The 22,495-nt window shown below is 42.9% G+C and overlaps 2 protein-coding genes and 1 long non-coding RNA gene across 10 annotated transcripts in view; 1 reads left to right on the forward strand and 2 right to left on the reverse strand.

Annotated features, from left to right (window-relative positions):
• Positions 1–14,411, reverse strand: part of C8H4orf51 (chromosome 8 C4orf51 homolog) — a 75,474-nt gene extending 61,063 nt beyond the window's left edge. For 2 of the 6 annotated variants that reach the window (XM_070047484.1, XM_070047482.1), the window contains exons 1-2: positions 14,282–14,411; positions 9,476–9,547 (exon numbers count right to left, since the gene is read on the reverse strand). In XM_070047484.1, the coding sequence (XP_069903585.1) occupies positions 9,476–9,501 (26 nt within the window). In that variant the 5' untranslated portion in view covers positions 9,502–9,547; positions 14,282–14,411. Of the gene's footprint in view, positions 1–105; positions 244–9,475; positions 10,084–10,469; positions 10,610–14,281 lie in introns of those variants that run through there. The other 4 variants (XM_051820046.2, XM_051820042.2, XM_070047481.1 and 1 more) reach the window with 3 other exon arrangements.
• Positions 174–8,336, forward strand: LOC138843482 (uncharacterized). The gene is made up of 2 exons (XR_011378235.1): positions 174–311; positions 4,294–8,336. It is a non-coding gene; the product is annotated as an uncharacterized lncRNA (long non-coding RNA).
• The window catches only part of MMAA (metabolism of cobalamin associated A), an 80,086-nt gene continuing 70,283 nt past the window's right edge, over positions 12,693–22,495 (reverse strand). For all 3 annotated transcript variants that reach the window (XM_070047480.1, XM_051820040.2, XM_070047479.1), the window contains exons 5-7: positions 17,902–17,987; positions 15,844–15,993; positions 12,693–14,497 (exon numbers count right to left, since the gene is read on the reverse strand). In XM_070047480.1, the coding sequence (XP_069903581.1) occupies positions 14,210–14,497; positions 15,844–15,993; positions 17,902–17,987 (524 nt within the window). In that variant the 3' untranslated portion in view covers positions 12,693–14,209. The remainder of the gene's footprint in view (positions 14,498–15,843; positions 15,994–17,901; positions 17,988–22,495) is intronic.

Raw genomic sequence — 22,495 nt, forward strand, 5'->3', positions numbered from 1 at the left:
ATGGTTGCCAAGCAACGGAACACTAAATTCCAAATGCTGCTGTCATCCCCCCAACGCCCACCCAACTTTTAGCTCACAAATATGTACCGTGTTTAACTATCTGACCTTTGCTCTGAGAATTATCCTGCTTTGTAATTTTGGTGAGCAGGTGGCAAAATCATTTATGTATCACTGTTATCACAAATGAAGCAGTGAATCCTAAAGACGGTGTTTGAAAAAGTGGGAATAAGAAGAGGAGAGTTGCCACCAATGTCCTAGGTTCCAAGAGTCTAGAAGAGAACGTGACCTACTTGTGATGTCAACAATAGCAGGTGACTCAATAGCTTCTCACATGTTATGGGGCAATGGTGCGCTCGGGCTGGCTGACACTCAGTCACCCTGCTGGCTGTTAAACATAAGCAGATCCAGGGCCCAACCTCATAGATTCTGATTTAATCGGTCTGGAGGAGGGCCCAGGCTTTGGTATTTTTTTAAAACCTTAATCTTGGAGGATTCTAAAGAGCAGCCAGGGTTCAGATCAATGTCATGGAAATGCTATGTGGAGCCTTTTTTTATGCCAGGAAGTCATGGCATTCAAACTTCTATTCACATGATTCCCCCATTCTTCACTAATAATTACTCCAAATCTGGTTAATGTGTTTGCCCAATCTTACTTCTCCAGATGGACAAACAATTCACAGACAAATCAAAATGAAATCATTCTTTCAATGCTCATTGCTTCTTTCGACACCTCTCAGAGCAGGAGTTCTCAACCTTCAGTGCCCTCTCAAGTAACCTGTGAATTCTTTGTAAACACAGATGTTCCCCCCGCAAACCCCGCCCCAGCCCTCAGAAGGCTGGATCACAACTCCGCACATGGATTCATTCTCAGTATGGAGAAAAAGACTCTCCCTAGGTGATTTAATCAGGCCTGATGGATCCACATTAAACATACAGATCCCTCAGCCCCAACTAGAGACTGTGGGTCCCAGGCAAAGCTTGGGAATCTGCATTTTTATGTGATTAGGTGGTTCTGATGCAACTGATCTTTGATTACAAGGGGGTACTGCTCCAGGGGTTAAAGTCTTATAAAGTGAGGTTGACACACGACATGCTGTGTTTGAGACTAATGCTATTTGCAATTACTTATCTGTGTTTCTACATTAGGGGTTTCTGTCCTGCAAATGGTGGGATCTGAAACACAAGCACCTTTGCCTCAGGAAAAGGATCAGGCTGATGTTTGCAGACTCAGTTGCTTTTCCTTGTGGAGCTGAAGGTTTCCTGGAAAAATCCAGATGAGTTTTTTTTTTTTTTAATATGGAAAAAAAGAATGAAGGAGGCCCGTGCCGCGGCTCAGTAGGCTAATCCTCTGCCTTGCGGCGCCGGCACACTGGGTTCTAGTCCCAGTCAGGGTGCCGGATTCTGTCCCGGTTGCCCCCCTTCCAGGCCAGCTCTCTGCTGTGGCCAGGGAGTGCAGTGGAGGATGGCCCAAGTGCTTGGGCCCTGCACCCCATGGGAGACCAGGAGAAGTACCTGGCTCCTGCCATCGGATCAGCGCGGTGCGCTGGCCGAAGCGCGCTGGCCGCTGTGGCCATTGGAGGGTGAACCAACGGCAAAGGAAGACCTTTCTCTCTGTCTCTCTCTCTCACTGTCCACTCTGCCTGTCAAGAAAAAAAAAAAAAACAAAAAAAAAAGAATGAAGGAGGAGAAAGAAAGGTAGCTTGCCTAACTCCTCAGTCCACCCCACGTCAGGCACTAGTTGCTGATACTCGCATGCTCTCACCTTTATCCATTCTCGCAAAAATGGTGGTTTTACTTAACGAAAACTCAGCTGTTGTATTACTTAGCTTTTCATTCCTACAACAAAATGCCAGGGAAAACTGACTCTACAAAGGGAAAATGTTTAGGTCAGTTTTGCAGGTTCCAGTCCAAAACTGAGTGGCTGCACTGGCTTGGCCTCTCTGATGAGGGCAGTGGTCATGGCAGAGTGAGTGGGAAAGAGGGCCATGTGGTGTGACAGGAAGCAGAGAGCGCCTTCCTCAGCGAGTCTCTCCTAAACTCACAAGGGCAAAAAGGGCAAGTGAAGGCTACTTTGTGAGGACACTCTGCTAGCGACCTAAGGCCCTCCCACTAGGCTCCACCTCCTATAGGTTCCACCACCTCCCTACAGTGCTGTCCTGGGAGGTGGTGGGACTTTGGGGAGACATTCAAACTAATATCCCAACTATAGCAGAGTTTGTATTGTTTTGAGAAAAGAAAATAAATAGAATTATGAAAGATTATTTTTAGATAATATTTTAAAATTTTCTTCGCAAACTACGTGACAGTGGATAAACAAATAACGTATAAAATAAGGTCTTTCAAAAGAAATCACGGGTTGCCTGGCATTGTGGTGCAGGGAGCTAAGCAGCCTCCTATGATGCTGGCATCCAACATCAGCGCTGCAGTCCTGGCTGCTCTGCTTCCCACCCAGCTTCCCGCGAATGCACATCCTGAGAGGTAGTCCAGCTCACTGAGCCCCTGCCCCCAGAGAGTTCATGGCTGTGGCTTCAGCCTGGTCCAGTCCCGGCTGTTGTGGTCATTTGGGGAGTGAACCAGTGGATGGAAGACCTATTTCTGTCTATCTCTTTCCTCTCTGTCACTCTGCCTTTCAAACAAAAGATCTTTTAAAAATGAATTATGGGTGCTAGTGCTGTGGCACAGTGGGTAAAGCCGCCACCTGCAGTGCCGGCATCCCACATGGGGGCCAGTTCCAGTCCTGGTGCTCTTCTTCTGATCCAGCTCTCTGCTATGGCCTGGGAAAACGGGAGAAGATGGCCCAAGTCCCTGGGCTCCTATACCCAGGTGGTAGACCTGGAAGAAGCTCCTGGCTCCTGGCTTCGGATCAGCGCAGCTCCAGCCTTTGTGGCCATTTGGGGAGTAAACCAGAGGATAAAAGACCTCTCTCTTTCCCTCTCCCCCTCTCTCTGCCTATGCCTCTCTATAACTCTACTTGTCAAATAAATAAATAAGTCCTTAAAAAATAAATAATCAAGTCTGCCTCTTATAGAAAAAAAAAGAATTATGCTATAAGCATACTATATTAATACTTTCCTATAATTTATAACATTTTTACTTTTTTCTCTCAGAATCAATAATTATATCATTTTAACAACTATAACCTTAAGAACCGACATAGTAAAACTTAATTTAAGTGACAGTATCTACCATTGGGTTCAAATGGAATTATGGCTTAGTTCAGCAGTCTAACTGAAGTTGAACAAATTTCTTAAAAATAAGTTATACTTCAAATTAGAGAATGGGAGTAACTAACTGAATTTATTAAGTGTTTTAGAATTCTAAAAACCCTCATACTCACTCTTTGTCATTACATTTTATCAGATACCTCACTTCTCATGAACACTGAAACTCAGTACTGACTTGTATGGTCTTGTTCCAGCTTGCACAGTCTGTCATAAAACATCATTTTGTAAATGAAATCATAGCAGGCTGTGTTGTTCCAATATTTTAAATATTTAAAAGAAAAAAAAAAAAAAACAAGCGCACCATGAGAGTGAACCTGAATTGTGAGAATTGTGAGAGGGACAGAGTGAAAATACCTTACTAAGTGACCTCATCCCCAATAAACCCAGCAGGGAGTATGATACGAAGGGCCTCTGGTGGACCAGGCCTTAACCAAGCTTCTCTCTCAAAGAAAACTGATTATTCTAAACAGGCGCTAATAAGTATTCATTAAAAGGGTTTCATAGTAGTTAGTTTAGAACATGTTGCGATAAACATGTTTCTTTGCTGCAGGGCTTCTCAGAGCCTTTATTATTTCAATATGTATTGTGCATCTTTCAAAGGGGCCTACATTGTATAGTATTTCCTAAATGTATTTGACCGTAAACCTTCTTTCATGGAGAACGTATCTGGGGATTAGTATTTTACAGAACAGTCCAGGAACTGGGCAGATTAGAGGATTCCTGAGATAGTGGCTAGCCTGAAGTCTGTTAAACTTAATAGACCCCAACTCAGTCTCCAGCTTAAAGCACTGACAGTCTACAAGGAGGGTGGATCAAGTACTGTTGTGCTTAAAAGTTGAGAGAGAACATTAAACAGTCAAGTTCACATATATGCTTTTCATACGTGCTAAACCCATGTAACTATGGCCCACATCCTGCGTTTCAGAAGCCTCTTCTGTCACTTTCCAGTCAAAACAGCACACATGCATCCACACGCATGTGCACACACACATTCATGTGTGCAGACATTTGCCCATGTGTCCCCATGCATACACATCAGTAAGTACTGTTTCAATGTTTGTCACCATAGGTATCATCACAGACAAGACCTGTCAGGCTATATTCCATGGAGGTGGATGAAACCCAAGGAGAAAACAGGTAATATAAAGACCAGAGAAGGCAGAATTCCCTTGAGAAAAAAAGACTCTGTAAGAAGCTGAAGCCTCCATCTCAGCCTGAATCCGTCTCCTCCGCCTAAGGCGCCAAATTTGGATATTTGAGCATGTGTGGCTAACATCTGAATGAGTACACACAATATGTTATAACTCCAAGTTGTTTGAATCTGTCACTACTATTATGATAATATTAATTATTAGTCCCAGATGGAATAATTTCTTCATGTTTATCAGCTGTGTGATTTAGAAATGTTTAGTAGCCTATCAAAAACTGCATGGTTTAGGTGGTCTGAAAGTCCCAAAAGCAAGGAACTGGTTGCAACAGGGTTAAATGGAACTAAAACAAGGGTAAAGCACAAAAGAACAGGAAAAGGAAATTGATAAAATCTTTGATTTCCTGACACTTATTTTTGGTTATGTTTACTATTTGAAAGTTGAAACTGACTGCAAACTGTGTATATATTAGTGATCCCAATATATACTGCATATCTATATTTAGGGGAAGAAAGATTGGAAGGTTATATACAAAATGTTAGAGCTAAGTTGGAAGATACATGTGATTTTTATATTCTAGATCCCTTTTATTCACTTATTTTTATAGTAAGAACATGTAAATTTTTTACAGTAAGAATTTATAAGCTGTCAAAATGTTATTTTACAAAAACTAACATAAACTGAAGACATCCACATATCATCAATCACTCAAAGCTCACAAAGAATATCTAAAGAGCTTAGGCAAGAAGAAACAAACAAAAAGCCCTCTAAGGCAGAGTATGGAACCAATTTGAACTAATACAATACTTATATGAATTTCTCTCTCTTTAGTTCTGAAATAAGAGGAAGGGAAAAAAAAACCCCTTTTGAGTATGTGTGGTAAATGGGGAAGGGGCAATACAGATATGAGACGAAGAGCTACGAATCTGCCAAGGAAACGTTCAAAGTATACACGAGGTCTTCAAAAAGTTCATGGACAAGGTATATTACCAAAACAAAACCATGCGTGGAATCTAAGATTTTTTGCACGAAAGTAAATTTTAATTCTATCTTCTGTGAACTTTATTAAGCACTCTCCTCTGTGTGGATCTCAAAGTAAGGAAACTTGAATCCACAGGTGTTCTTTTATAAGGAAACCCCTTCTCTATTCATAGATATCTACAATGAGATACTCCACAAATTGCATCCCATACCCTCAAACAAATAAACAAAAGGCTCATAACAACCAAGACTAAAACACAGTGCATGTTAACAGTCTGTCATACCTCCATAACCAGGCATAGCCAGGGTTTAGTTACAGCTGATTTCTTCACCCCAGGAGAGGCTGGAGCAGAGTTGGCCACCTTACCTATCCTATGAAAGTTAGTCCTTGCTGTACAATTCTGCCTGGACAATGATATCCATTTTACGTGACATGTTACTGGTATGATCAAAAGTCATTTAAAAGGAACCATACATTATTACCAACACAATATTAACATGCAAAACCTTCACAGCCCCAGAAATTATCTAAGTTCAGAGGAGAGACTCTAGGGAGCTGTCACCATGGCATACTTCTTAACTGGGGCCCTAGAACAACAGTTGTTAGAAAGAAACTCATCAGAGCCAACGCTGTGGCTCAGCAGGCTAAGTTGCTACCTGCAACTCTGTTCAAGTCCTGGCTCCTTCACATCTAATCCAGCTCCCTGTTAATGCATCTGGGAAAGCAGCAGAAGACGGTCCAGCTACCTGGGACCCTGCACCATGTGAGAGACCTGAATGGAGTGCTGGGCTCTTGGCTTCTGCTTGGCCCAAGCCCAGCCATTGCAGCCAATTGGGGAGTGAACCAGCAGATAGAAGACCTCTTTCTCTCTGCCTCTGCCTCTCTGTAACTCTGCCTTTCAAATAAGTAACATATTTTTATATAATAATATATATTTATATAATATTTATATATGTGTGTATATATACACATAAATATATAATATATATTATATATAATACATATATAATATATAATACACATATAATATTATATATGATATATATCATATATCATATATATACACACATATATATACACACACGCACATATATGTGTGTGTGTGTGTGTTTATATATATATATATATACACACACATATAAAGAACTTCCAGGGCATGCTGCCAGTGATTTAGGGGCCTCCCACCATGCCCACCTCCTATATACCATGATTGGATTAAGCTCCCACCCTTTCAATGCTATGAACTTACAACCTTGGGGTTTAAACATTTGCAAGCATTTGGGAGCTGCCTGGGACATGTTCAAACCCTGGCAATAGTGAAGCATCTTCTGTTCCTATTTTAAGACACACTATACACACCTAGCAAATTATTAAGGCTGAACTTAAAACTTCTTGTTTTGAGCTAAAAATTCAAATTGTCAGATACCATATGATAGGGTTTGATGCTGGGGAAGCCTAACACATGATCAAGAAGTTGACTCTAACTGGAGTGAATTCTTACCTTTCCCTACTTTTTAGTGGGTATTAGGCATTATCTCTGCAAGACAGAATAGCCTGGAGTGGCCTTATACTTCATAATGGCTTTTGTTTGCGGCTTATTGTTTTAGAATGCTTCTATAATTTCCTGAATCCCTCCTATAGGAACCTAAGCTCCAGGACCTGTAAAATTCAGGTCCTTTAGGATATTCAAAGCCCAATACTGATCAGTACCAAGGTATGGTATAAAATGTGGAGTATCAAAAGCAGCAAGGGGGCAGGTGTTTGGCTAGCAGTTAAGCCACTGCTTAGGATGCCTGACTCTCACATCTGACTGCCTTGCTTCAAGTTTGGCCTCCATTTCGAATTCCAGCTTCCTGCTAATGTGCACCCTGGGAGGAAGCAGGTGACAGCTCAAGTACTTGGGTCCCTGTCATCCACCTGAAAGACCCAGATTGACTTCCAGGCTCCTGGCTTTGGCCTGGCCTATCCCTGACTATTGCAGGCATTTGGGAAGTATACTAGAAGATGAAAGATAGCTCAGTCTTTCTCCCCTCAAATGAAAACAAATATTCACAAAAAGAAAAGAAAATCCTATCAAGTGCTACACCATGTTATGATAAGCCTCCGGCAACTCTTCAGAACAACCACTTTAGATGTTACAACTGGTTCACAGCTCCAGTGGCTTCTGCTCCAGGTGAACAGATTTTTGGCTCTCTGAACACACCTGTCTCTACATTCCGAGGCAGTTGCCTCTACATGGATCCAAGAAGTCACTGATTTTATTGGATTTTTCACTGATTCTTCTTGTTGAAAGGATGGGAGTGGTGATTTCATGTTCTCTACAGGTCATGGGTTAAAAGGGAAGTCTTTTTTTTAAAGAAATTATTTATTTATTTGAAAGGCAGAGTTAGAGAGAGAGAGAGGGAGGGAGGGAGAGAGAATGAATCATCCATCCACTTATTTACTCCCCAAATAGCCACAGTGACCAGAGCTGTGCCAGGCAGAAGCCAATAGCTTCTTCCAGGTCTTCCACATAGGTGTAGGGGTCCAGGCAATTGGGCCATCTTCTGCTGCATTAGCAGGGAGCTGGATGGGAAGTGGAGCAGCCAGGACCTGAACCAGTGCCCATATGGGCCGCCAGCAATGCAGGCCATGGCTTTAATCGCTGTTTCACAGCACCAGCCCCAAAAGGGAAGTCTTTATTGCCTCCATTCTTGAAGGCTGAACTTTGATTCCTGTCTTGATTTCCATGAGATTCTCCAAACTTAAAATAAATCTATTTACTCTTGAGGTGTCTTGAGCAGGTCAACTATACAATCCAAAGACCACATCTAAAATGTATTGCCTAGAGTGTCAATTGTTTTTTGTTGTTGTTGTTTTTAATTTAAAATTTTAATATTTAATTAATACTGATTTTAATCTTTTCTAAAAGTAACTTCTATTTTTTTTAACTTTTATTTAATGAATATAAATTTCCAAAGTACAGCTTATGGAGTACAATGGCTTCCCCCTCACCATAACTTCCCTCCCACCCGCAACCCTCCCCTTTCCCTCTCCCTCCCCCCTTCCATTCACATCAAGATTCATTTTCAATTCTCTTTATATACAGAAGATCAGTTTAGCATATATTAAGTAAAGATTTCAACAGTTTGCACCCACATAGAAACACAAAGTGAAAAATACTGTTTGAGTACTAGTTATAGCATTAAATCACATTGTACAGCACATTAAGGACCGAGACCCTACATGAGGAGTAAGTGCACAGTGACTCCTGTTGTTGACTTAACAAATTGACACTCTTGTTTATGGCATCAGTAATCACCCTAGGCTCTTGTCATGAGTTGCCAAGGCTATGGAAGCCTTTTGAGTTCACCAACTCTGATCATATTTAGACAGGGTCGTATTCAAAGTGGAAGTTCTCTCCTCCCTTCAGAGAAAGGTACCTCCTTCTTTGATGACCTGTTCTTTTCACTGGGATCTCACTCACGGAGATCTTTCATTTATTTTTATTTATTTATTTATTTATTTTTGCCAGAGTGTTTTGGCTTTCCATGCCTGTAATACTCTCATGGGCTTTTCAGCCAGATCTGCCTACCTTAAGGGCTGATTCTGAGGCTAGAGTGCTGTTTAGGACATCTGCCATTTTATGGGTCTGCTGTGTATCATTGTTAAATCAACAACAGGAGTCACTGTGCACCTGCTCCCTATGTAGGACCTCTGTCCTTAATGAGTTGTACTATGAGAATTAATGGAAAAACTAGTCTTCAAAAAGTACTTTATACTTTATATGTCTATGTGGGTGCAAAATGTTGAAATCTTTATTTAGTATAGAGTTGATCTTTTGTATATAAAGATAATTAAAAATCAATCTTAATGAAGAAGGGGATGGGAGAAGTAGGAAGTGGGATGGGAGTGGGGGTGGGAGAGTGGGTACAGGGGGAAGAACCACTGTACTCCAAAAACTGTACCTATGGAATTTATATTTATTAAATAAAAGTCTTCAAAAAAATCTTTAAAAAATAAAATAAAATTTATTGCCTGCCAAGAGTCACATCTTCAACTGCATAAACAGAGTCAGAGTAGTTAGGCTAAAAGAACTCTAGAATCTTCTATTAATCAGTTACACATAGAGAAAAGAATACCTTACAATACCATGCTGTTTATCCATTCCTCCTTAGGGTACTGATTCTCTCTTGTTTCCAGATGCATCTTCACTATAAGGAAGGGCAAATGTAATTTAGTAGAGGAAACAAAGAACAATAGTCTACTTGTAAAATTTGATCAGAGGACATTTCCAATAAAATAAGTGACATTGTCACATAAGTTCAAATATGACAATTGACTATATGAACTTCATTTGTATTTCAGTGGTATACTGCCAGTAACTAAACCCCTTCATGAAGATCACATCTTGTTTATTTATATTAGAGAGAGAGAGAGAAAGAGAGAGAGACAGACAGACACAGCCCTTATCTGCTAGGTCACTTCCCAAATCCTTGCAACAGCCAGGATTGGGTTGAGTTGAAGCTAGGAGCTTAGGAACTCAATTCGGGTCTCCTGTATGTGTGGCAAACAAACCTAACTGCTTGATATCACCGTTGTTTCCCAGGATTTACATAGGCAGGAAGCTGGAACTGGGAGCCAGAGATGGGACTCAAATCCAGGCCTTCTGATACAGAATGTGGGTAATTAACCAGAATCTTTACCACTGGGCCAAATGCCTACCTCAGTCACAACTTTTAATATATCAGTAACACTTACCTATATCACCTTACCCAAAAACAGATAAAGCACTGTTCTAGATATATAGTCTACCTGGCATCTTTCTTTATTCTGTGATTATCAGCCCATTATTTTGGGGACCTGGTCTTCCAGGTGTTTCCAATCACAGGACCCCACACCCCGGCCACAGAAATTTATAACCTCTGAGGCAGGCCAGTCCGAGTGGTTCCTCAAGACTTCCAGGTTTGAGTCTATGGTACAGGGGGTGTCGTCCCTCTGGACTTTAGAGCTGCTGGCTGTCACATTTCCAGCCACATGGAGAAAACTGGAGAATGAAATCAATACACAGAGAACAGGCAAGAGGACAAGGAGAATTCTATTATCACTCTTCTATGGAGCTTGCTACACCCTTACCTTTCTCCCTGGAGGATTACATGAGTCACTGCATTCTTTTTTGGCCAACAGATTTCTGTCATTTCTAGCTAAGAATCTTGGGTAAAACAGAGGTTGGTATTAGAGTTTTTTGGTTTGTTTTCAACATCTAAAGTATTATCTGTAAACACAGGCAGAAAAGTCCACTGGAAGAAATACCTTGAGGCACCATTTTCCAAAAGAGCAAAGTCTAGGACATCAGGTTAAAGAAGAAAGGCCTTAAGGTTAAACACTGAGGGAGATCTTACCATATGAATTATGTACAAAAGCCTCATCCACTCTATACCGCAAAGGTAACTACAAACTAAGTATCTCTCACTGAACTATATTATAGAAAGAATGACATAAAGATCATTGAGTGCTCTGAGCAATTTGGATTCTTTGAATCTAGCGTGTATGATACATGACACTTAAGGACCGTGAGTTCCATCTTTCATATCCTTGATGCTCCATTTCTTTTTCTATAAAATGGGGGTGGTAATACCTTTGTGAGAGGATACTGGCAGAATTGGAAATCACGTAGACCTGTAAAACTGGGAGATCAGGATTCAACACAAGGTGATTTTATCAAAAAAGAAAGGATTGCTCACTACCCAGGCATCACTGGCAGGAGTTGAAGGGCTTACATTTTGAAAAGTGGGGTTGTGTGGGGAAGGTTTTCTGCAGAGGTCCTGTAAGTCCGTCCTGAGGGAAGAGATAGCAGAGCTAAGGCCAGTGAGAGATGGTATGGTAGTTGGTCCCTGCTGCAACACAATGGACTAGCTCCTATGGGAAAAGCAGCAAGGATTTTGAGTGTCGGCAACAAAGCGCTATTGCAGCAACCAGTCCCACAGTTTGAGGACTTCTAAACAGGGGAGCGTTCTCCTGTAGAACAGCAACGGCACAAACTGTGCAGGCTCAACTGAGGCCTGGCAGCAGCTGAGCTCAGGAGTGTGGACTTGTTTGTGAATCCCTGAGACTTCCCAAAATACTTTGGGATAGGACAGAGATTTTTGTATGATGTGACAGAGTTCTCAGTCAGCAAAATGTGGGTGTAAATACTGTGACTTTATTCATAAGAGAAATCAAATTTCTTAAATCTTTTTACTTATTTGAAAGACAAAAAGGGTGAAGGGAATGGAGAGGCAGCTTCCATCCGTTGGTTCACCTGCAAATGCCTGAAGCAGCTAGGGCTGGGCCAGGATGAAAGCAGGAGCCTGGAACTCAATCCAGATTCCCACATGGGTAGCAGGGACCCAAGTATTAGAGCCATCACCACTGCCTCCTAAGAAGGTAGAATCAGAGACAGCTGGGGCACTGGCATTTGGTGTAGCAGATTAATCTGCTGCCTGTGAGGCTAGCATCCCATGAGCGCCAGTTTGAGTCCTGACTGCTCCCCTTCCCACCTAGCTAATGTACCTGGGAAGGGAGAAGATGGCCCAAGTGCTTCACCCCCTGCAACCAATGTGGGATACCCAGATGGGGGTTCCAGGCTCCTGGCTTCAGCCTGGCCCAGTGCCAGCCACTGAGGCCACATCAGGAGTGAACCAGCATATGGAAGCTCTCTCTGTGTCTCTGTAACTCTGCTTTCAAATAAACAAATCTTTTTTTTTTTTTTTTTTTTTTTTAAAGCAGCAATACAGCTGGAACACAAACCTGGGTATTCTGAAATGTGATACAGGTGTCTGACGTGGTATCATAAATGAATGTTGATTCTTGACTTGATTATTTAACCATATTTGGTGTATGAGCCCAACACATGGCTTTACTCTTATCCTGAGATACTGCACTATAGAATTCTAGCCACACCGTTCAGACAGACCAGGTAGATGTTACAGAGATTTGAGGATGAGGTTACATGATTTCCTCTGTTTTGGTTAAAAGTAACATTAATTTAGAGTAATTGAACTTGCTAAGAGTTAAACAGCTCACTGACTTAGAAATGCCCTCCCCTTATTCCATCAAGAAGCTAAAACAGTTAAGCACTATAAACTGTCCCAAGGCTACCTTTAAACATCAAATTTTCAGGTAAATATTAATCTGTATTGACTGACCTCACCTACATTTTATATTTTCTGAGAAAAACAAAAGTATTCAGTATGTTTTAACTGCTTTTGTGCTGCGCAGGTCTAATAGTTTTGCTATCAAACGTATAATGAATGACCAAAAAATCCAATGTATATAAACTTCATTGGACAGGAACTATTACTAAATATTCATTCCAAGTGGGATTTAAAAAGTTCATAAATTTATTAACCAACTAATCAAAATATTATAGTGAAGAAAACCAAATAGGTTAGCAAGTCTGATTTTTTTCCAACAAAAAAAATTTTAAAAAGATTTTTATTTGAAATACAAAGTTGGGAGGCATAGGAAAAAGCGGGAGAGAGGGAGATAGGGAGGGGGGAGGAAGAGAGGCAGGAGAGAGACAGAGGGTGGGGGAGAGAGAGAATGAATAAATGAATGAATGAATCTTCCATTTTCTGGTTCCCTCACCAAATGCCTATAACTGAAGCTGAGAGCCAGGAACTCTATCGGGTTCTCCAATGTGGGTGGCAGGGGCCCAAGTACTTGGGCCAATTTCTGCTGCCCTCCCAGGCACACCAGCAGGGAACTGGGTGAGAACGGAGCAGATGGGACTCAAACTGGTGCTCATATGGGATGCCAGTGTTGTTAAGCAGTGGCTTTAGCTACTATGCCACTACACGAGTCCCTTCAAGGAAAATTTCGACTTATTCATCAATTCTTTATTTTTGCCTTGTATACTATCACCTACATTTAATCTTTGTGCCCGTCACCACTCTGAAGTTCTACCTGAATTACAGTGTCACCGGGAGATTCCCACTTGGGTGCTAAGAATCCACCCTTCTATGGGGTTTCCTAACATCTGGCTTAGGAGCCCTGTGTTTAGGAAGCCCCACCTGGATGTCCGAGGCCTCAGGAGCACTGAAGCCCCACCAGCCGCACAGGTAGATTGGTCACAGAAGTTCCTTCCCTCTTGGACTCCTTGAAGTTTACCAGTTTTTAGCAAGAGCTAAAGAGATTTCTATTATGGCAACCTATCAGGTGAGTGCCGTGTTTGAATGGTTTTCATTGATTTTTCATTTTTCTTTTTCTTTTACTCATTAAAGGTTGGATACATGAGAGTGTACATTGTTCATTAGCTGCTGTTTTCAGTGCAGCTTGAGTAATAACCATAAAAGCTGAGCAAAAGCAGGTAATTGCATTACAGGGCAATTATGAAGAGTCAAGGCCATTTTAGAAATTCATAAAATAGTCTGGTACACTAAGTGTTAACCATGACTTTCAATTCTTTTGAAATCCACTTTGTATTGTGCTGGCCTCTAGTAAGACTTCCAAATGTGACCAGTCTTAGATTTTCTCTAGAAACGAGGATACAGCATTAGAATTAAAGCAAGCATTTTAAGGTACATGATCTCTTCTCTCTTCCTCAGCTTTCCATGCTCCTGACTGATGAGAGCCACCATCCCAGGGCCACCATAGCAGGGCTTAGGGAGAGGAAGACATGGAAATCAGTAACATGAAACAGGTAGCACAGAAACACTGCCCAACTGCCTAATCTTGTCATACATACCTAACCTCCTTTGCATTTTCAAGTATGACTGACAAAGCACCATAAAGGAATTGTGGAAAGTATAAACACAAAAATGATTTTTTTAAATATTAAAATGCTATCAACTTTTTATATATATATATAAAATTATTGTACAGGAAAAATTTTATTAGTCTCTGCTTTTAAAAGCCTTCAACAACAAATCTGCTGCTAGCCCTGGGGCCAGGGCCCCACGGAGGACCTTTTGTTCCAGAACAGGAATCTGCTCCCGGACTGTGGGGTGACTCCTGAAATGCTCTAACACGTTTTCCTGAATGAGGTTCCACATCCAGACTTTCTGTTGCTTTTGTCGTCTGGCAATCAGCTCCCCGTTGGCAAGTGTTAGGTCCCAGAATTCTTTCATCTTATCCCACATTTCAGTGATCCCCTCTCCACTTCTGGCAGAAATACGAACCACCTATGGAGAAGGGAAGAACCACGACTGTTTTACTTCAAATGACAAAACATTCTCATGGAAAGCTGATATTTACCACTAAGTTTTATAGTCTATAAAAATAGGCATGTGGCAAAACCAAGATTTTTATCTCTGTGTCAAAGTGAACATATCGACATATATACTGAGGTAATGTACCTAGAATTGTCTAGCACACAGAAGAAACAAGATTGATTCAAGGTCAAATTGTTTAGCTCAGAAACTGAACTATTTTTAATGAAATCATGATTTATTTATTTGAGAGACAGAGAGGACAAGCAGACCAGGATCTCTCATCTGCTGGTTCATTCCCCAAACGCTCATAATGGCTGGGACAGGATCAGGCTAAAGCCAGGAGCCCCAGAACTCAATCCAAGTCTCCCATGTCGGTGGCAAAGACCCAACTACTTCAGCCCTCACCTGCTGTTTCCTAGGGTGAACAGCAGCAGGAAGCTGGAATCGGGAACAGAAGGAGAAATCAAACACAGGTACTCCAAATGGGATGTGGGCATCTCAAGTGGCATCGCAATTGCTGTGCCAAATGCTCAGCCCCCAAAGATTGATTGAATTTAGGATTGTGCAGCTGGTCAGTGGCATCGTGGAGCACGAGAGGGCAATGTTGGGGAAAGGCCAGAGGCCGGAGTGCCAGAAAGTGAAGCTGACATGGGAACTTAGTCCTATTCCTTCTGTTAGACTTGCTTGAATGAGCGAGTGCTGTAAGCTAAACGTCTGGCCCCTACACGGGGAAGATAGCTCCAGACCCTACACAAACATGATGGAGGACAACAGGTGAGTGCCCATAAGATAAATCAGCATCATTCCCACGGCAATGCCCACAGCTCACTCTTTAATAATGCGATGTCCTCCCACAGATCAAGCTGCCTGCAGCCACATTATCTATCACTTACACAAGAGTTCTCCTTTTCAAGTTTTTTCCTAACTGAAAAAAGCACTCGGCAAGCATATTGGAAGTATCGTACCACAAGCCTTTACTCCTTTACTCCAGTTCCACTGCAGATAATGAGATCATTAATTGCTCCATAATTTTAAGGATGGTTCTTTTCAGAATGGATTTGCAATCACTTCCAAAAGGTTCATATCAAGCATTAAGCAATCTAATCTGTCATCTCACATTTTAGTTTTGACATCCAGTGGTTGCAGGGTTATATTTAAAATCATGACTACATACGGTGGCTTGTCATCATTTTTAAAAATGCAACCTCCACACACAAACAGAGATTGATTATGTGTCTAGCTTGGGACTTACATCCTCTCTCCTAACGCACACGGTCCGTCCAGGGTGAAAAATGGAGCATGGGATGCACACTCACCTTTGGTCTCCAGACTGCCGAGCGCCTGCGGAGTAACTTCAGTGCGCTCACATACTCTGCCTGTATCCTTCGAGCTGGCGCAATCAAGTCTCCATCAGACTTAGTTATTGCTACCATGTCTGCCATCTCAATTATACCTCTTTTGATACCCTGCAGACAACAAGAGAGACATGGATTTATCAGAAACATCTAATTGAGAACTGAGTCACAACCAACATAAAAATGGGACAGCCAGTTAAGGCTCAGATCTTGAAAGCCATAACCTTCATTAGTTAACTTTTGTTCTGCATCTTTCTAAGTCCTGGGTGCCAGCAATCACAATTATTTGACAGAAATGACAGGAAAGCACTGGCTGTTGAGATTCTGGAAGGCATCCATAATCTGTCTCCCAAAGTTAAGAGACAAACGTGTTGATATCCATTCAGAATTGGAGTAAATATATCACCAAGACACAGCATGACTGAGTGGCAGGAGGCCGTTCACATCATCTCAGGATGGATCCTGCTTCTCACGGGCTAACACTGCAGGATACAAAACCATCCATCATTTGGGTGCTTAAGAAGAAAATACACATATCAGTAACATCTGCATTTCTAGAAATGAAGTCCTCAAAATTTCTCTTAAATTTGGAGCATTTTTTTCAACATGAATTGAGAAAAAATAACATGATGGCTAAAAAATGCGCCACGCCTTGATTTAAATTACATTGCATTAAAATGTTAAAAATAAAAGATGAAATCCAAATGCTAAAGCTTATTTGGGAAATGTATTTTTCATCTAGGATTAAATTTCTTTTCTAATATTCTTAGATGTTACTTTAATTACTAAATTCTTACAGTTAATGTTTCCATATCACAGCATCCACAGCAGACTATGGTCTGCTGGCACTATTTTCTAGAATTATAAAATTGAAAGTGTTACATAAAAAGAATTTGGTCCTGTTCTTGGAAGGTAATTGCTAATTCCTAGGAACTTCCTGAATGATAAGCATGTATTTATTACTCATTGGTGGTTGCCTGGGATCATACCCAAATTCATGTAAGGAGATCACTCCGGATAGGCCCCAAATCCACCACACCAGAAAGATCCCCATATGTGATGCAGGTTGGGGACCTGCGGTACCTACATCAGTGCAACCTTTGGGGGAGATGTGTGTGGGAGCTAGAGATCCAGCATGATTACTTGGCCAATGATTGCAGCTGGAATTTTAAGTAAAGAGTGGCTCAAGACAGACTATGCCCTCAACCTATAAAATCTGCACCAACTCCCAGGGGCACTGCCACAACTGTATTATAGGATGAGAGGTAAAAATCCTTCCCCACAACATGAAAGCTATGAGGGTGGATCCCAGTTAAAAACAAAGAGGCACATTATAAAGAACTTTTGAGTCAGGTGTACTACAAACACCGAGCAGCAGTGGCTTCCCGGCTAAAGCTATCACATACTCCAGTCATTTCCACTCTACAAGTGGAAAAATGTAAGTTGTATCATTAGCTCAAGGTCACATATTCTATTACTCTTAAACTGGGGGAAAAAAGACATGTAGAGAATCTGCCTTTGACTAAGGCATTTTAGCTAATGTGAATGATGCTTCTTCATCAATACCATTATCAACCCAATTTTCAAAAACACATCAGAAGTTTGTACTTTTAGAAATATATACTGGCAGGCACCGTGGCTCACTAGGCTAATCCTCCACCTTGCAGTGCCGGCACACCGGGTTCTAGTCGCGGTTGGGGCGCTGGATTCTGTCCCGGTTGCCCCTCTTCCAGGCCAGCTCTCTGCTGTGGCCACGGAGTGCAGTGGAGGATGGCCCAAGTGCTTGGGCCCTGCACCCCATGGGAGACCAGGATAAGTACCTGGCTCCTGCCATCGGATCAGCACAGTGCGCCGGCCGCAGCACGCCAGCCACGGTGGCCATTGGAGGGTGAACCAACGGCAAAGGAAGACCTTTCTCTCTCTCTCACTGTCCACTCTGCCTGTCAAAAAAAAAAAAAAAAAAAAAAAAAAAAGAAATATATACTTTGTATTTGGGGGAGAGAGGATGAATATAATTACCTGCAATTCATCTCCTCCAGCTGGTGGCAGTAGTAAAACAAACATGTCCACCATGTCAGCAACAGCAAACTCTGACTGACCCACACCTGAAAATTTAAATCACAACTCAAGTATCCTCAGGTATTCAGTTATTAGACTTCCTTAATGACCATCATTTCTATCCCACTTCATTCACTCATATTCATGGCCACAGACTCAACTTGGCATCCCTTTAGACACTCCATATCTTAGCCAATTTTCTGCTGCCTCAACAAAGTACTTGAGAGAGCAGGTAATTATAAAGAACAGAAATGCTTTTGGCTCAAAGTTTCAGAGGTCAGGAGGAGGACGGTACCAGCATCTGCTTCGGATCCAGTGTTGGCCTGCTTGCTGCATCACAACCATCAGAACACGGCAGAAGGCATCGCAGGACAACAAAGCGAGTGCGCTAGCTCAGGTCTCCTTCTTCTTCCCCTCACAGGGGCCCCGTCCTCACGACTTCACCTAACCCCAACTACCTCCCAAGGCTGAACGTCCAAATACCATTAACATGTGACTCTGGGGGTCAAGTTTCTAACATGTACCACCCCTCTGGGGCGGGGATGTATCACAGGTCACTATCTTTTCCTCCCAGAAAACTGGTTTTCCTTCCAGCTCTCTCCCTCCACATTCCCATTAGAAATGTTCTCTAACTGAGGGATCTCCACTCTCTCCTAGCTCTCTCTTGGCTTCCTTTCAGTGAGTACCATGGACACGTGACTTATCTTAACCCATGTCTGACAATACTTTCATCTCTTATGCTTTCTCATCCTTATGCCGACCCTGCAAACCCCCCAATCTGGACCAATCCAACTCTGTGTGTTATCTCCTCTCTGAGCATGCAGGACACATCACTCTACTGTGTGGATGGGAGCCACTACAGGTCATGGTGGTCCAGCTTCTGCTACATCTTCCTCACTGCCTAGTACAGACAAGGCCCTCAATCAGCTTTATGTCCTGCTCCCCACAGCAGCTATCACATTCACTCTTGGGGTTGGTGCTGTGGTGCAGCAGGTAAAGCTGTTGCCTGCAGTGCCAGAATCTCATATGGGTGCTGGTTCAAGTCCCAGGTGCTCCACTTCCGATCTAGCTCTTTGCTGTGGCTTGGGAAAGCAGTAGAAGATGGCTCAAGTCCTTGGGTCCCTGCATCCACACAGGAGACGCTGAGGGAGCTCTTGGCTCCTGGCTTCAGACCGGCACAGCTCCAGCCATTGTGGCCATTTGGGGAGTGAGCCAGCAAATGGAAGACACCCCTCCCCGCTGCCACCTCTCTGTAACTCTACCTTTCCAATAAATAAATAAATAAATAAATCTTAAAAAAAAAATTCACTCTTCCATATTCCCCCCCGACATGATGGCGACCAGCAACTACTCATGAAGAGGTAAAGGCAGGAGTTTCCTGAGCTTCTCCCTCGCTCCTTCCATGGACCCAGCCTCAGTGCTCCCTGCAGTCTCAGGGCAGGAAGCATGGGCAAGGATGACGCTCTCATCCTTTTCCACTTCCTTTGGCCTTCGCTCCTCTGTATCTTTAACCCTCCTCTGTCCACAGGCCCTCGACCCTCAGCACACCATATACACTGTGCTCAAGTCTTTCTCATCTTACAACGAAGGAAAAAAAAAATGACCAAAACTCACAACCTCCTCTTACTATTACCAAATTTCTCACTTTCTCTTTATCGTCAAGTGTGTGGAAAAAGTCATCCATGTTCACTGCCTCCCACTTCCCTGCTCCACATTAATCTCAAGCCACTTACAACTGGCTTCCACATCCCCTGCTCCAGGCAAACTCTCTCCTTCAGTGGTGGTATAGACTTCTAGTTGACAATTCAAAATCTATTCTTCCCATTTCCTTACCCCAGTGCTATCAGTGTATCAGGAGAAAGAGCACATTCACAAGGCCCCCCTGTAGCTAGAGATGAGCACTGAGTGAAAGCAGTCATCACAGAGAGCGTCCAGAACATTCCCATGAACAGGCTGATGTCTGCCTGCTCCTCCTGGCTTCCTTACTCTCTTCTACCTGCCTTCTACTTGCAACACAGATGTGTCAGAGAAACATCAGCTATCTTTTTTTTTTATATTTATTTATTTGAAAGAGAAAGTTAAAGAGGAGGAGGAGGAGGAGGAGGGGAGAGAAAGAGAGAGAAATCATCCGTCTACTGGCTCACCCCCAAAATGGCCACAATGCCCAGGGCTGGGCCAGGCTGAAACAAGGAGCCAGGAGCTTCATCCAGGTCTCCCACGTGGGTGGCAGGGGCCCAAGGACTTGGGCCTCCTTTCACTGCTTTTCCCAGGCCATTAGCAGGGAGTTGGATCAGAAGTGCAGCAGCTGGAACGTGAACTGCTACCATATGGGATGCAGGTGTTGCAGGAGGCAGCTTAACTCACTACACCATAGTGCGGGCCCCATCAGCCATATTTTAACAATGCACAACCTTGATGGGCGGAAACTAAGCACTAAGAATGGAGAGCAGCCTGGGAAAAAAGGGCACTGTAGAACCACCACACTGGGGCCGGCGCTGTGACATAGCAGGTACAGCCACCACCTGCAGTGCCAGCATCCCATATGGGTGCCAGTTTGAGTCCTGGTTGCTCCACTTCCGATCCAGCTCTCTGCTATGGCCTGGGAAAGCAGTAGAAGATGGCCCAAGTGCCTGGGCCCCTGCACCCACATAGGAGACCTGGAAGAAGCTCCTGGTTTCAGATCAGCACAGCTTCAGCCATTGTAGCCAACTGGGGAGTGAACCAGCGGATGGAAGAGCTCTCCCCCTCTCTGCGCCTCTCCTTCTCTCTCTGTGTAACTCTGTCTTTCAAATAAATGAAATAAATGTTTAAAAAAAAAAAAAAGAACCAACTGCCTGCATCTGGGCTTCTTTTATTTATAATAACCTCTTTTTTGTTCGAGTCTCTGGTGTAAGTAGCTAAATACATCCTTCAGGTAATACACTTGGTTTTCATGGCACTTCCATCCTCTGAGGCTCCTACTTCCACTCAGGCAGCTGTCCCGCCATCCACTCTCAGTGCTGGGGTTCCTAAAGCCCAGTGTTGGCTACTGTACTACACTATAGTGTTGGCTAACTATACTATAGTCAGACTGAACTATACCCACAAAGTCCTGTGCTGAAGCCCAACCCTCACTGTGACTTCATTTACAGACAGGGCCTTTCACAAAGTGATTAAGGGTAACTGCGGTCATAGGAGTGAAGCCTGAATCCAAGAGGACTGCATCTTTAGAGGAGAATGAGGAAGAGCATGCGGGGGGGGGGGGGGGGGGTACAAGCCCAGAGGAGGCCACGGGAAGACAGGGTGAGGAGATGACCACCAGCAATTCAAGGGGAGAGGTCTTACAAGAATTCCTGCCTGTGCCATGACCTTAGACCTCCAGATCTTTGGGGAGACAAAGTTCTACTGTTTAAGCCACCCAGCCTTGATGCTAGGGTAGAGCAGCGCTAGCAAATGAATGCAGCTGTCTCCTATTTTTGCCCTGTGTTTTCCTAAAAGTATGAAACTACGAACGGTGGGGGTAACTGCCAAATCTCCACTTCTTACTCAGTCCTCTCCTGGAACACAGTCACTCGGACACCTAATAAGCACCTTACGCCTTGTAGATTCAGAACTGAACTCTTTATTTCCCCCCGTGCATAACCACCTTTTCCATGGAATTCTCTATCACCTCCTCCTCCTCTTCCTTTCTTACCTCTTCTATCTAAGCATGGATCAACTCTCACCAATTTACCCTCAGTGTTTTCTTAATCCATTTCCACTTCCTGTGCAGTCCAGGTCCCACCATCTCCTGGGGTTGGTAGCAGTCTCAGCTGCCTCCCTGACTCTAGCTCTGCTTTGCTGCGGGGGCCTTTCCTAACAGTCTACCTGGCTTCCTCACTCTCCTGCTCCTCCTGCAGCGGCTTCAGCTCCTTTCAGGAAAAACTCCAAACTCCTTATCCTGGTGTACCATACGGGTCCTTGACAACCTGATGCTGCCTGTTGCTTTGGGTCGTCTCTCTTCATTTCCTGCCTTCACACTGTGCTCTAAGCACGCTAAGAAAACTGCACCTCCCTCACTGGATCACACCTTCTTGCTGCTGTGTGTCTTTGCAAATGCCCTTCACCCTGTTTTTGCTTCTTCCTTCAAAACTGAGTTCAGCTATCCCCTTTTCTAGGAAGTCTTCACTGATTGCCCCAAATTTGAGTGAGATTGTGTCACAAACACTTAGCACACAGGAATATAATAAATTACTGCTCTACAAGGAGGTCAATTTCTTATGGTTTTCATTTTAGTATCTTCACAGCTATGTGCCAAGGATATAAGAATGAAAAAACAAAGCCCTGTATTCAAAAAATTCAACTATATTAACCCTTTTAGCAAATACTGTAGACCTAAGAAACATACTTCAGATATGTTAACAGGTGTGTTAAAGTACTGCTTACCTGAGTAAAACTAATGGTTACAGCTCTCCTCTGGCACATACAACACAATACTCTATTTAACACTAGAGTGGATACATGGCTTATTTTCAGCCTTGAATTCGTAAGTTCTTTGAGGATAGGATAATAGCCTACAAATACTATTATATCCCAC

The sequence above is a fragment of the Oryctolagus cuniculus genome, chromosome 8 (assembly GCF_964237555.1).
Source record: "Oryctolagus cuniculus chromosome 8, mOryCun1.1, whole genome shotgun sequence".
Classification (NCBI taxonomy): Eukaryota; Metazoa; Chordata; class Mammalia; order Lagomorpha; family Leporidae; genus Oryctolagus; species Oryctolagus cuniculus.